The sequence below is a fragment of the Aedes aegypti genome, chromosome 3, assembly GCF_002204515.2.
Source record: "Aedes aegypti strain LVP_AGWG chromosome 3, AaegL5.0 Primary Assembly, whole genome shotgun sequence".
NCBI classification, from domain to species: Eukaryota; Metazoa; Arthropoda; class Insecta; order Diptera; family Culicidae; genus Aedes; species Aedes aegypti.
In genome coordinates, this window is record NC_035109.1 from 85,090,720 (window position 1) to 85,106,352 (window position 15,633).

The 15,633-nt window shown below is 39.1% G+C and overlaps 1 protein-coding gene across 1 annotated transcript; it reads left to right on the top strand.

Annotated features, from left to right (window-relative positions):
* Window positions 1-326: 326 nt before the first annotated feature.
* LOC5579184 (vacuolar protein sorting-associated protein 11 homolog) lies at window positions 327-9,789 on the top strand. Its single transcript, XM_001664230.2, has 7 exons — window positions 327-492; window positions 559-1,068; window positions 4,677-6,309; window positions 6,709-7,006; window positions 7,073-7,307; window positions 8,800-9,368; window positions 9,622-9,789. Exons 1-7 carry the CDS (start codon window positions 478-480, stop codon window positions 9,650-9,652), a joined length of 3,291 nt encoding a protein of 1,096 aa, XP_001664280.1. The 5' UTR covers window positions 327-477; the 3' UTR covers window positions 9,653-9,789.
* Window positions 9,790-15,633: the final 5,844 nt, after the last annotated feature.

The following is a 15,633-nucleotide window of genomic DNA, read 5'->3' on the forward strand; positions in this document are numbered from 1 at the left end:
GTTGGATATTCTCGGTTGAAGATTCAGTATCTTATTGATTATATCTATTTCAAACCCATTCACTTTTTTACTTGTATTATACTTTGGGGCCTTTCTTAGCCAAAGCAAAGCAATTCTGAAGGTATCTGAGTTCCATTCCCGGTCGGTCCAGATTTTTTCGTAATGGAAATTCGTAATGGATCATGCGACTTACGCCCTTATTCCAGCACACGCTTGACTTCAGTTTTGAGTAGGTCCGCGTTTCCGTGCAGAAAATTTTTAAAACATCTTTTTTACAGTGGGTTGAAACACCCGACGAAAAAGTTATTTATTGTTTTGACAGCTTTGATAAAGTTTGATTATTCATCAAAATCGGATCAGGATCATAACATTCGAAATATTTTGGATGAAATAGTGTCGCAAACTTCTGGTAAAAAGTGTATTTCATCTGTCTACATATTTCTGTTCGATTGAGGAAACGCTTACGGTCACGCCAATATGGCCATTTTCGAGGTAGGTCTTCGTTTTGATCCGTAATTTGAGTTTCCTGTTGACGCCCTGTTTTCCTTCTTCCGACAGTGGCGAAAGTTCAACTTTTTTGACCTGCGGAAGGGCATTGACAGCGACCAGGTGGCCCAGGCCTTGCAGGGAGCGCAAATCAAAGCCACTACCAGTGGGAACAACCTGGTGGTAATATGCGACTCTGAGGGCATGATCCATGCCTTCAACCGGTCGTGGGAACCGGTCAGTTTTCGTGGCCACGACGGACCGATACTGCTGTGCGACATCTCCAAGCAGAACAATATGCTGGTCACGGTCGGATGTGATGGGCCCTCGTTTAAGGTTTGGAACCTGGGCAAACTGAACCCGGTCACGGGAGCACCGTGTTTGCGTACGGTACGAACGATGGAGGCAATGCCTACGGCCTTGGCTGTGTCCGAGGGAGGGCAGTTTATGGCGATTGGGTTTGCGAAGGGTGGAATATCGTTGTACCGTGGGGACATCAGTCGGGATCGGTCGAAGACGCTGAAGCAGCTGACGGCGGGCAGCACGGACATTACCGGGATTGCGTTCAAGCATTTCAATAAGGTGAGATTTGATAACAGGGTGGCCAGGTTGGGAATTTATGGAAAATCGAAAAAAATAGGGAATTTGAATTTACCGGGAAAACTTTGGGGATACTGGTGAGTCATAGATAGGAACCCATTTTCGTTTTCGTTTTGCATCGTTGGTAGGGCAATAAGAGCACAATTGTGTAGTCAGTCCAAAGCCGGGGCCAGGGTAAGGTAATGGTCGTAATAATATATGCGAACCACATGAACACCACCGGAAAACATAGGAAGGGTTAAATAGAATTTGCATAGACTAGTCACATGACACAGTAATGCAATTATAACTGTAAAGTGTTAAGGTGTTTATAACAAACTATTACACATTTTGTCAGAAAATTTAAACATTTCAAAAGTTTCTTGAAAAACTTCTTAAAAAATTTCTGCAGGACTTTCTGAAGAAGTTATAGGAGGAATCTGTGGAGTGATTTATGAAGGTATCCTTAGATAAATTCTTAGTTCAAATCCTTAAGAAATACTGACTGACCATTTTGGAGGAAATTCTAAGAAATCAGTGGAGGCATCTCTAGAGAAATTATTACTTGAGATCTTAAAGATGTCCAAAATGGAAAAAAAAAATCCTAACAAAAACGCTGGATGAACTTCTCGAATATTCGTAAGGAATTTGTGAATGAATCTTTGGAGGAATTCCTTGGTGGAGTCTCGGGAATAGTTTCTGGGGATATCTTCCAGGTTGAATTCTTGAAGCTATTTCTAACTAAATTTATGGAGGAATTCCGAAGTCGACTCGAAAAAAATGAGACACACAAACATGATCACGTAAAATTCATTTTAAATCGGATACTTCTCTCAAATTTTCAGGGATTTAATAATTTATGTACGTACCGACAAAAAACTCGAAGCCGGCAAATTGGGTCCTAAAATTTTTATTGAAATCTTGTTTTAATTCAATAACACGAAAGAGCATGTTACTGCAACTACTTTAGCAATTTTCCCCGCTCAAATCACGGCTATATCATGTTTAAACTTTAATTTAAAAATTGGGTCCATAAATGAACCTTGACACTTAAGATCATGTTTGACGTTCGCTTAGTCGACAAAAACACCACAGGGGTTTTAGTTTTAACACTGGGTTTGTTCCTATCTGACATTTCGGAAAGGACACGGAAAACCAAATACACCCAAAATTTGAGTTTAAGCCAAGGGGTGTGACAAAATCTAAAAAAATGTTTTTTGGGCTCAAACCAACGGAAAACATTAGAAAATTGAGTAAACATGTGTTATTGGCCTAAACTTAAGCGTTTGGCACTAAAATTGGGACAGGGCTTTAGGACCCTATTGTTTGGTGTCCTCCTTGATGTATGTCTCGTCGTCCATGACGGACGAGACAGCCTTGCTTGACCAGCCACTCGCGGCACAGCTTCCGCGCACGCATTGTGTTTTGCTTGTCAGTTCCAATCGGTTCCACTTCAACGATTTGACCGTTTTGGCCATGTCTTTGGTGGAAAGGCTCGGGTTGCTGGCGTAGTTCTTCTTGTAACGAATGCATCTTGCAAACTTCCTGACAGATCGCGATAATATTTGGAAAACGTATCACTATAAACTAGTATTACCCAGAATTTCATTAATTTTTACCCACACGATAAAAAGTTACACCCAAAACAAAGTGTCGCATTTTTTTTCGATTCCAATCTTTACCAGCCTGGGAAGAATCAGCAAAGAATTAAAAATAAACAAAAAAAAAAAAAAAATCAGCAACTAGCGTCGATCCTTCGACCTTCAGATCTATACTCATAGATGCTAACCATTTGGCTATGCCCCACAACTGGAAGCCCAAGAAAATAAGAACATCATGTTCTTCGCTGTCTGAGATTGAGACCACTTGTGGGTCTTAGAGGTTATTTTCCTGACGTCACACTGTTCAGTTTGGCCATTTGATGATGAATGTGTTTTTTTTCATGTCAAAGAACTAATTTTGATCAGATGTCGAGCTATCGCGTTGAGTCTAGTCTGATTTTCTGAAAAATTCTTAAGAAAACTCTAATATCCTGATTCTTGTTTGGATAATTTTTATTTTCTTGGTTTCTGTATGATCCCTTTTTGATTCACAGTCGGTCTCTTATTTCAGGCGTAAGGTCTTTAGTCGCTATCAGCCCAGCATGAACAATGCCGTGAATACAGAATCCAACACATTTTGTCATGCCACAAACTGGCGTAATAAACTTGAATGTTTATCAAAATACTCGATCCAAATCAATAGGAATCTAAACTTTTTTCACCCTTAAATTAAGAAAAAAGAAAAAAATGCGATTTATATAAGAAATGACATAGAACATAAGAAAAATGTGCGAATGTTTGCACTAAAGCACTAGTTAATACTATAATATTTATTATCAATCCTATTTTCTTTTTCGTATGCTGGTATTTATAGTTTTTCATCCTTTCATTGCACACTGGTTCAGAGCCTGGAAAACGTTCTTTTTTTTGTTTTCATTGTCTAAACGTGATTTTACTAGGGTGATATCTTCTAAAGAGTTGCAGCGTATCCTATAAGCTATGTTTTGATGTAAAAAATATTATTAATCTATCTATCTAGCAGTGCAGTATGGAATTTGTTTCCGTATTTGCTTAATTGAGTATCTGAAGTTATTTGGTTTGGTGATATTTATCATAGTCATTTCCTTTTTCAACTTGTTTTGTCTAAGTTTGAACATGGACCTTCTAATTTCATTGATTGTAATTTTCGTTGAATCACTATAGTAACATATTTACGTTAGGCAGATTTTACGTAATATCTTGACCAATAAAATTATTGGCAAGTTTTCTCCGAAAACGTTAGCAGTATACGCCCAGAAATAGTTGCAGAATTCCCTAGAACCCTAAATAGAACTAACAACTTCACAAAATTCTAGTTGAATTTCTGAGAGAATTTTGTGTAGGGTTCTTATAAAATTCTGGACAATATTTCTACACAGATAAAGATATTTAAAGGAAGCATTTTCACAAAATCAAAAGCAGTATTCCAAAAGAACTTTCGGCAGGATAGTCAAATAATACCAGAAAAAAACGAATTAAGATTTCTGGCCGAATTCTATGTATAATCTCTCAGCGAAATCATTTTTTTAAAGTTCTAGACTAGATCTTTCTGTAATCCTAAGGACAATCCTCATTAAATTCTGGGCAAGATTAATACGGCATTGGTTTTGGAATATGCTGAGCAACAGTAATCATCTAAATTTCATCAAAGATTTTTTTCTTCAAATTACTGCCTTTCGTATGATATTGCAAAAATGTTAAAATTAACTGCAAAAGAAAAAGAAAATTGACCACGCACATTTTTGAATGTTTTCTTCATCCATGGTTCAAAACGTTGGGCAGACCTGGATTAAATATTCCGAGAGAAAGAACATATCTCATAGAACATTGTCGTAACAATTGAAAAGTTGTACATTTTTGCAAGAAGCCCCATTTATAATTTACAAATAAATAATACAAAACTATACAATTCAGTCATCGGAAAATTTTTCATTATTCGGTTAAAACTTAGGTTTTTTTATATTTGAGTGGCTACCCAAGATTTGCAGTTTCAGTGGAAAGTTTATTTAAATGAATCTCCTTTTTTTTCAGCTCACGCAAATGTTTGTCTGCTCCGATTCCGGCGTTTACCTGTACAATCTGCAAAGCCGGGACAAAGAGATGAGAATCATCCTGGACACGATCAGTAAACCGGTTGGGTGCTGTGCACTTCAGACGGGTCACAACGAAGGGCACTTCATGGTTGGGCGGGAGGACGCCGTCTATTGCTACACTTCGGATGGACGGGGTCCCTGTTATGCTCTGGAAGGCAAAAAGACACTTCTCCAGTGGTTCCGATCGCATCTGTTGATTGTGTCGAGGAATAGTCGATCCGGAGGAATGAATGTCGGTGGATTTGTGCTGACTGTGATAGATATTCAGAACAAGTTCATCGTGTTCACGTGTCCCATTGAAGAGGTGGCAGCGATCATAACGGAGTTTGGATCGTGCTATATATTGACCGAGAATAAAGCTATATTCCATTTGGACGAGAAAGATCTTCAGAGCAAACTGAATCTGCTGTTCAAGAAGAATCTCTACGACATTGCAGTTCGGATAGCCAAGAGCAATCAGTACGATGCGGATGGATTGGCTGGGATTTTTAAGCAGTACGGAGATCATTTGTACAGTAAAGGGGATTTCTCTGGATCGGTTGATCAGTACATCAAAACTATTGGTTTCCTGGAGCCCTCGTATGTGATCAGGAGATTCCTGGATGCACGGCATATCCACTATCTAACCGATTATCTGCAAGCCATTCACAAGTCCGGCAGAGCAACAGCCGACCACACAACCCTACTACTGAACTGCTTCACCAGACTAGATCGCACCGAGCAGCTGAAACAGTTTCTAGAGAACGAGAACAAGCTGAACCTTTTCGACGTCGATGTGGCAATTAAAGTGTGTCGAAATGCATCGGTGGAACAGGCCATGTCCTTGGCTAAGGCCCACAAGAAACACGATCTGTGTCTTAGCATTCTTACCGAAGATCTCGGACGGTACGAAGAAGCCCTCGAATATATCATGCAGCTAGAGTTCCACGAGGCGGAAAAGAATGTCAAGAAATATGGCGTTCTGCTGATGGAGCATTGCCCAGAGAAAACGATTCATCTGCTTAAGAAGCTTTGTACGGATTATGTCCGCGAAGATCTGGGGTCCAACGCCTTACAGGATCATTTCGGCGATGATATTCTCTATAGACTTGATAACGAAAACAGTAATTGCACGCGAGGCAATCCGGAGGATTTTATACATCTGTTTTCGGACGATGAACTGCTGATCGACTTTCTGGAGCATCTAATAAGAAACATTCCGTCCTGTAGCAAGTTCGTGTATAACACCCTTATAGAACACTATTTGTACCGTTGGCGGGAATCCTCCACCGTGGAAATCAAACTATTAAATCTGTTGAAAAATGACCCTGAACGATACGATAAAAACCACGTGCTGATACAGTGCCGAGTTTACCAGTTTTGGCCCGGCGTGATGCATTTGTACGAGGAGGACAAGCTGCACCATTTGATAATTCGGCACTATCTGAAGAACAGTGACTACGAGAACTTGTTGGTGAGCTGTCGTAAGCTAGGGCAAAACGATGCTTCGCTGTGGTTGTTGGCGTTGAATGGGTTGAAGAATGACCAGGGGGCTCCGCCCAAGTTGCTGTCGCAGGTTCTGCAAGTGATCGGTAAGTGTTTTCCTGGGATGATCCTTATCATTTCATTTAATAATTTCTATCATTTCAAACGGGGGTGGGACATTTCGCATAAAGACGTTTCGCATAAGGACGTTTGGCATAATGAGAATTATATGCCTTCTTTGAGGGGCCTTAGCCGTGTGGTTAGAGTCCGCGGCTACAAAGCAAAGCCATGCTGACGGTGTCTGGGTTCGATTCCCGGCCGGTCCAGGATCTTTTCGTAATGGAAATTTCCTTGACTTCCTTGGACATATAGTATCATCTGTGAACTGTGAAAGTGCTCATTAAACACTAAGCTGAAGCAGGCTTTGTCCCAGTGAGGACGTAATGCCAAGAAGAAGAAGAAGGAAAAGACGATTTACTCAATACTACCCCCTTATGCATCCACAGCTCAGGAAAAGCTTCAAGCCCCTCTGCAGATTCTCAACTGCTTGGCCGTGGAAAATGGACCGACTCTGCTGCCAGTCCGCGACTATTTCATGCAGGTGTTCCAAAAAGAACAGGAATCCACCCATCACGACCTGGAATTGACGGCCAAGTACAGCGATGAGTCTACGGCCATCAAAAAACATATCAAACACCTCCAGGAAGGCAACGTGGAATTCCGCAACACGGTTTGCGATACCTGCAAGCAACCGCTGTCCTGGCCGGCTCTGTTTTTCCTTTGCAAGCATTCCTACCACCAAGAGTGAGTCCGCACTCGAAACTATGCTTGATCAGCGAGTGACCCTCATATATCTCTTCGTCTTTACAGTTGCATTCGCGGGTACTCGGAAACCGAACGGGACTGCCCGGTGTGCAACAAGAAGAACATGCAACTGATGGACACGCTTCGAGCGCAGAGTGAATCACGTGGCCAGCATGAGGCATTCCACAATTTGCTGGATCGTTCGTCGGAACCTTTCTCCGTGGTTGCCGAGTACTTTGGGCGCGGATTGTTCAACAAGCTACTTATCGTCGAAGAGGAAACTGACACGCAGCATGCGGAAGTAAGTATTCATTTCTTTATTTTCCAGAGTTTTTTTTCTTTCCACGGTGTTACCCAGACCGTTATTATCAGAAAAAGATGTCCCTTAAGTCTGTGTTACCAGCCGATTTCTATAGCTGCATGGCTGGGTAAAATTGAAAAAAGAATGTAGGGTCTTTTTCGAAGTTATGCCCTTTTTATAAAGAAAACAGTGTAATATTTGAATGGTTTTCGATTTAATATGGGAAGAAACATACCATCAAAACATCCGACTTATCGCCAGAAATCTTGAGATTACCAATCCCACCGATTTATCCATTAACTACACTAGCAAACATCCCAAAGATTCCAGCAAGGTATTTGAGTTTTCTTCCAAGAAAACCCATGTTTTTGAAGATATTTGTTTATAGCTTTTTTAAGGAAATTCTACAAGAATTCTTCCAGGATTCCAATGCTCATTTTTTAATTATTGTTCCAGTCATTTTTATATGGATTCCTTTAATAAGTAATCTACGCTTTTCTCAGGAATTACTCAACAAATTTCTCCAATCCCTGTAAGAACTCTTACAGGGATTAAGATTCTTGAAAAATTTCTCTATGGGTTTCTCCAGAATTTCATCCAGAGATCCTGCAGTCCGTTTAATCATTTATCTTGTAATTTCTCAAGTGAATTTCCATAGATTCACGAAAAATGAATGCACTGCAGTAGGCACTTAACATTTTTAGGAATTTCTTCAGGAATTACGTCCGATGTTTTCAGTATAAATTTTCCAGAAAATTCTGCTGGATATTATGCAGGGGTTTAATTCATTATTTTGGAATAATTATTTCAGCAATTCCAGGAGTTCTTTCAGAGATCCTTGCAGGAGTTCATCAATAATTTCACAAAAGTTTCTACAAAGATTACTAAAGGATTTCTGTTAGAAATACCATTGGATTTTTTTTATTAATCCCTAAATCATTTCTATAAGATATTTTTAACAGTTTCCTAGAGACATCCATGGGAAAATTCTTTGAGAACTTCCTTGGGAAATGTCTCGTAGAATTTCAGAAGGAATCTTTGGAGTAGTTCCTGGAAGTATTTATTATGAATTAGTTTCTAAAGAAATTCTTAGATAAAATCAAGTCTACAGTAACACAAAGGAGACCCATGCGTTTATTGCAATTTCCTTCATCGCATTGAAAGGGCTTTGAAACAGGTCTTACTTTTTTTTAAATTTTGCCTTGACATGTAGTTAGCTAATCGACTGATGAAAACAGACTGGTGAAAACAGATTTTGTTTTTGATTATAAAGGTCTAAGGAGCATCGTGATTTCGTTTTCATATGATGTCTATGTAAAAGGTTCGATTCAAGGTTGAACCGAACAGTTCCGGTCAATATAGGAAAGGTTTGCGTCTGTTCCTTTGAAAAATGACAATATTATTTTACTGATGTTAAATCTTCTTGTAGAAAATCTTCATTTCTTATAAATTATACGTTAACTCTAACCTCACCTCTCGTCTCCCATTCAAGCCATCCATGCCCACTTCAACCGAATCGAGCATGCGTCAACTGACGAAGCAAACGGAACAAATTCGCATAGGTACTAACGTACTACCCGCGAAACCTCAGCCGAGCTATGGTCCCGGAGCTGAGGCCCGCATCAGACAAGAAGAAGGCCAACGATCCCAAGCGCGCCTCGATGCCCAGGAAAGTGAAATGCGTCTACGCCTGATGGAACAAGAACAGATTCGACAACGACAGCAGGCATCGCTTCTAGCCCAACAGCAACTTCGCCTGAGGGACGATCGTAGCCCACGTCGATCACCCTATGGCAGTCCAAAACCTCCATCGACCTTATCGAACTACACTCAACAGCCGGTGAAACAACCTTCGCCGGTTCCACCGCCAACTGCTGCCAATGCAATGGCGGCGACGGCCAGCAATCCTTTCGACGAGGATGACGACATGACGGGCTACGACAGCGCCAAAAACCCATTCGCTGCGGATGAGCCTACACCAAAGAAACAGGCGGCGTCATCCAAGGCGGACCCTGGCAACCCATTCGAGGACTACGACAGCAATTTGGACCCGTTTGCGGAGTAAGCGAGATTTCATAAAATATTTATGTTTAGTATCGTGATATGTATCAGAAACACTATATTCCCCTAGTTATGAAACAGAATTGACATTATGAAGTAAATTGCAAAATATTCCGCCATTTAAATTAGAACAAAGATTAATATGTAAAAAAATCGGTACGTCACCAAAATTAATACGATTGAGTGCAGATATTATACACGGCAATAAAATTCATTAAGTACTAAATTTAATTCGTTTACTTCAACATTACAGATTGTTCCGGCTGGAAGACGTTGTACCTTAAGGACGGAAAATTTTGAGAACATAGTCTACTCGCCAAATCGTGCTCGTGTCGTGGATTTGAGGTAAGTACCGATTTGTGAAAACTTTCACTTTATGTTCTAAATTTCAGCAATGTAAAAATATTTCTGAAAACTCTTATTGCTTCATTTTGACCAAGAATCATTTGAATATTTTGAAGAAAAGATTGCGATATGGGCACAGACAAACAGACACTAACGAAAACAAAAATCCATCTACCAACTTTTGAGCTATCCATTCTAATATCTTATGTTCTTAAGTGAACAGAAATTTCAATCCCTGACAACAATCTTTCTAACATTCATTATAAATTACAAAAAAAATGTAACTGAGCCCAGCAAAGACCCTCTTTGTGCGTGTTCCAAAGTTTACTAAGACAATGAAAACCATAGTTACAGTCACCCCCCCCCCCCCCCCACAGTTGAATCACCCAGTCAGCTGATTTCAAGAGATAAAATTATAATGAAACTTATTACAAAACATCACAGAAACATTTTTGCTGATAAGCAACAGATTATGTCTAACCATTTCAATGCTTTTTATCACAGTGAAAACTCTATCGGTTTCGGTACAAACAAAATAAATCGATAAATTAATTTTATAGCCAATGAGAATGAATTTGTCATTTTCGTAAGACTCGTGCCTGTAGCGGGACTTGGGGCAAGTGTGCCACCCAGAGTTGGGAAAAGTTCTGAGATTCACACTACAGTAGGCAAGCGTAGCGAATCACAGTCACCGGAGCCAGTGAAACTCACGCGTATCGCTGCTGTAGGCACAATGCCTCGAAAATAGCAAAACACCCGTTGCTAAGGGCAACCCAAAACTACTGTAGAAAAATGTTCTATTTCCCGTTGCATTTCCCGCATTTGCAGCCTTCAATGACACTCCTCATTTAGAAAATTGGTCGGCGTTAAGTCAGAGTGGACCAAGTGACATTTTTGATATTTTGAGAAAAATGGGTTTAAAGTCTAACGCTCTGTAATTTTTGAACTCGTTTAAATTTCGGTTCAATATATTTACACGTCTTTATGTTACTTTCAAACAATATAATGTGAAGTGATAATCATGAAAAATCATAATCCATACCTTTAATAGAACGATTTTTTGATGGAATATGTGTACTTGGTCCACTCTGACTGAACCAAAGACCACCGTTCAGTGAGCTGGTTCACTCTGACTGAACAATTTCTTGAAAAATAACAATCATTTAATGCTTGCATGGTCAAATTGGGTGCATATCTCTAAGATAAACAGATTATCAAGACCCTTCGACACCAGTATCGTACATTCTTAAATAACCCATATAATAAATACCAAAATCAGTGGCATTACGATAGCTTGAAAATTAAGGTTTTGCAGGGTCAGGGCGTTGAAGACCAGAAATATTCAAATATGCGTTCAGTCAGAGTGGACTAAATGAAAATCTTGAGTACCGACCAAAATATGCTGGTCCAATAAGCGGATCGTAGGACATGCCATGCATACACCATAGAACTACCGTAAACTTCTATCGGACTCTGAAATTGACTCAAAAAATGCAGTAATCAATCATTTTATTTCTTTTCAACACTTGGTCCGCTCTGTCTGCACAGAATTTGTTGCAATTTCTGACCACCCATCCGAATATGGTAAATGGTTTAAAATCAAAATCAAATGCATCGAATCATGTAATATTTATAAATTTATATTGATGGATAACTAGAAGAATGATTCGATGTCGAAAAATCTGACAAATCTCCTGAAATGTCTTTCATTTCCTCGCATTCCTAAGCGCGATGATCATTTTCGCTGTTATGGTGATAAGCACTTGGTCCATTCTGACTGCACACTTTTATCGATTTTTGTTGATCATCCAAAGTAAATTTATTACATATCTCTCGCAGTTTACAGCATTCTTCAAATCTGATCAAAGTGCAACGGAGGTAAAGTAATTTTGCATCTAATGCGAGAATAATCCAATTTTCTCAAGTTTTGTACTTGGTCCCCTCTGACTTAACGGCGACCAATTCATGTACCCAACATAGGCTACTTGATGAGTTTCACAATTTTGAACTACTGTATTAGGAGAGCCACGTGATTTTCGCAAAAACTTAAGCCTACTACTGTTATCATTCCCAGCACTGGTGCCACCTTAATCAATTTGTTCTCTAACTTTGTCTTAAGCTTACAAAATCCACCAATTTAGCCTCTTGATGTTAGTTTCACATCTTTCCATGAGCACTGTGCCATTAAAAAAGAAAATTATTTAAAAAAGGATTAGTTTTGAAGCTTCTCAAATATCATCCAAAATAACCTAAATTTCAACACTGCGGGGCAAGTGTGCCACCCATATGGGGCAAGACGGCCACCGAATGAACATTCATGTAATTTTACTTGTAATGAAATTTTCTTTGTTTCCTGTTGATATTGCTAAAAAAGCGGTGCCTAATTGATAATTTAAAAAATATTTTTAAGTTTACCGTCATAAGGGGATGCTTTATAACAAGGTTCATCACATGCGAAACTTTTTACTAGTCAATTCGAATAACTAAAATGGTTATTTTTGTCTTAATTCAATACAATATATCGGCGGATCTGTATAATATTATACAAGAGCAGCATTAAATAACGGTAAAAAACCGATGAAGATTAATAAAACAGTTATTAATACGCCTAAAACCATGTTATTATCGAATATTTGGAGAAAAAATCACTTTGGGAGCAAACATGTTTGATATTCCCCTTCTACATTGCAGAAAACACAACTGGTGCGTCATTTTGGTTCATTACTGTGATTTTGTTGATGGTGTTTATATTTTTTTGAATTTCATTCCAACCATTTTTGTTTACCAAATAGGTGGCACACTTGCCCCAAAAAGTATAGATTTAAAACAAACTGGATTTCGTATGTAAAACTAAATATTTTTTTCGCTCAAATCAAGCCTAATTTTTCAATTCGGCGTATCTAACACTCGGATGGTTTCGAGAAAAATGCGATGCAACATATTGTAAAGAATTTTAAATCCTGTTTAAAATGTTTTGCATTTTTTCTATGGCTGTGTCTACTAGAAGTTGAAAAAAAGTGAGAGGTTGTTTCCGAGATACAACCGCCAAGTTGACGTTGGATAACGTTAGCTTCTTCTATTTCCTGGCTTGAGACCGTCACGATAAAAATCCAATCAATTTTCATACTATTTGTAGCATGTTAATTCTGACCTATTATGGATATTGTGTGTTATTATTTGGTTGGTTCGGTTAACACTTCAACACCGATAGAATCGATCGATGGAAGAAAAAGCATGAGCGGTAACTCTTGCCCCCCAAACAAATATTCCGGTTGAACGTTAGGTCCACGCATGATCCACTAAGATTGGTTGCTTTAGTAGGTTCCGAAGAAAGATTGAGGTTGAGGTATTTCTTCATGAAGTCCACGAACTCCATGTTCTCTCTTTACTCAAATCGATGTTAAAGTTGGCATGATTGGCATGATCTCTTTTTGATACTCAAAGAAGTTCTGCACCTTGAAGAACTTCTTCTGCTTCGTCGTGGTATCCGGGGAAAGGTAGAGGAAAATCTGCGATTCCAGAGCTCAGCCGTCATGGTCCTGCAGGGAGCGAGCGTGGCCTAACTGGTCGGTTTGTTTGCGGATGCCAACCTGTGCGCGATCCACGCCAAGCGTGTCAGCATCATGCCGAAGGACATCCAGCTGACTCGTCGTATCCGTGGAGAACGCGCTTAGATTGAATTGCAGCACAATTTCAAACAAAACGGGTCAGAAGAATGCATTCGACATAAAAGAGTTACAATCCGAGACATTTCATCTATTACTATTAATTGATTAATTTATTTATCATTTATAATTTTGGATGATTAGTTTTCAACGGAAATAAATGGCAAACAAAGTTTTACCTAGGTTCCCGTCGCTTGGGTCGGGCGGCGGTAGCATTTGTGCAGCCTTCTCTGTGTACGTATTTCGATTCGATCGACAATTTCTTACCAAATCAAAACATCAACAAAGCTGGTGCTGATTAGTTTTAGCTCTTTGTTTGACAAGTTGATACTCTGATCGCTCTAGCATGCATTTACATGTAGGTAGCGACGACGACAACGCCATTATTCAAAATAAGTAAAGTTTGTAAGGATGCTTAAAATATATCCCCGAGCCCGATTTCATCTTCTAAACTCGTACCAATTAGCTCATACGGTTGAAATAATTAAATTTCTGTTAGATATCAGGGAGTTACTAAGGAAATTGCCTACATTTAGGCGTTTTCATAGCAATTCTTGAAATTAACTATTCGTTATTTCTTTAAATATTGCACAAAGAGGCTAACCGTCGTACTTGTGTGCCTGCATTCAGTTGTTTGGCACAAGAAAAACCATGAAATAACCATTTTCACCCGAAGTTAAATACATGTCAACTTCAAAACGTCAAAACCTTATAACAGCAAGAAAATTGTGCTTTTCTATGGAATATAAGACATGCCTCGATATTTATTAATTTTTCAATAGTTTAGTCATGAAAATCAATAGTTTTTATTATTGGAGTAGATTCGTAGAAAGATTTTCAATCGATTGGTGCAAGAATCTTGAAAATCTATGAGTGCGTTAGTAAGTTATTAACAGTCAAAATCTAACCACTTTTCGTGACGCGAGCGATTTTTCGTTTTTCGAAATTGTACCCCAGTATGTTGCCGTAAGACGTTATCCAACGTCAAAAAGCACACTGTTTCGAACCACTATTAAACAATTCCGATTTGTTTTGAATTACATTGAGAAGCTGGTAAAATTATCGAATAAACCCTTTTGCTTTGTGCTGCTCACATACACCATGGATGGTTCGTCGATACCATACCTTGATTGATACATACACCTTGCTTGATGCGTCGATTTGACAGTTCGTTTTTCACTTGCGTCACGTCATATGAGCCTCTGTACGTGCCATAAATTCTTTTGTTCTCATGACTTTTACTGTGCGCCGTGTGTTGGTGCTGTCTCGCTCGCTCTCATTGGCATTTTGAAAACAGGGCGCACAGTAAAAGTCAAACGTTTTATAGCATGCAGAGGCTCATACACCAGTATTCTCGCGTAACAATTCAAAAGGGCCAATCCTCAGATCGTTGACTCTGAGAAAATTCGATTTGAATATCATTCACCACATTTTCAATTCCTATTTTTCAGATTTCAAATCAATCAATGTGATTTCTTGCTAGTTGAGTGACGATTTACTGTTACTACACACTAATAATTGATTTTATTCTGAAAACTGACAAAAATGTGGAAAAAATGATGAGTTTAAATGCTTGGCCCATTTTCGATTTTCATCAAGGCATGGGCCTTTTTTATTGGCCAAAATAGAATTTTATTAGCGTGCTTGGCCCAAGGCTAGGCCTTTTCGGTTTTCAATGAATGAGCAAGAGAGAGTCATTGGCCTCTCACCATGCTAAGGCCAATGACAGTTTGCGAAATTTTCCGATTGGCCTTTTCATGTGACAGGTCCGTCTATGCATTTGTTTACATCGGTGGAGGCCCGGTGCATACACGAGGCTGTCATTTTCATAGAAGAACTGTCAAAGAGCTCCCCGATCAGCTGTTTTTGAACGTCATGTGAATAGGCCTATTGTAGGCCTTCTTGATGGAGCGAGAACCAATCATTGGCCTTTTCGAGCGGGGGCCAATGAATGATTTGGAAAAAAACGGTTATTGGCCGTTTTGAAAACCGAGTTTATAACGGTAAGTTTTATGATTATGTTGACAATGTTTGCATAGTTTGTGGGTGTTGGGAGATGCTATCGAATGGTATCAAAACCCGATTTGTTTACAATTTGATCATTGGCCCTTTAGAATTGTTACGCGAGTATTGTTTTGAAGTTGCACATACACCGGTTTGAAAATTCCCATGAAATTTAATAAAGTTAGTCAATTGGTCAGTTTCAACTTTCAACGACAACGAATGTTGGTTTCCGAATGTTTCCAATTTCAACT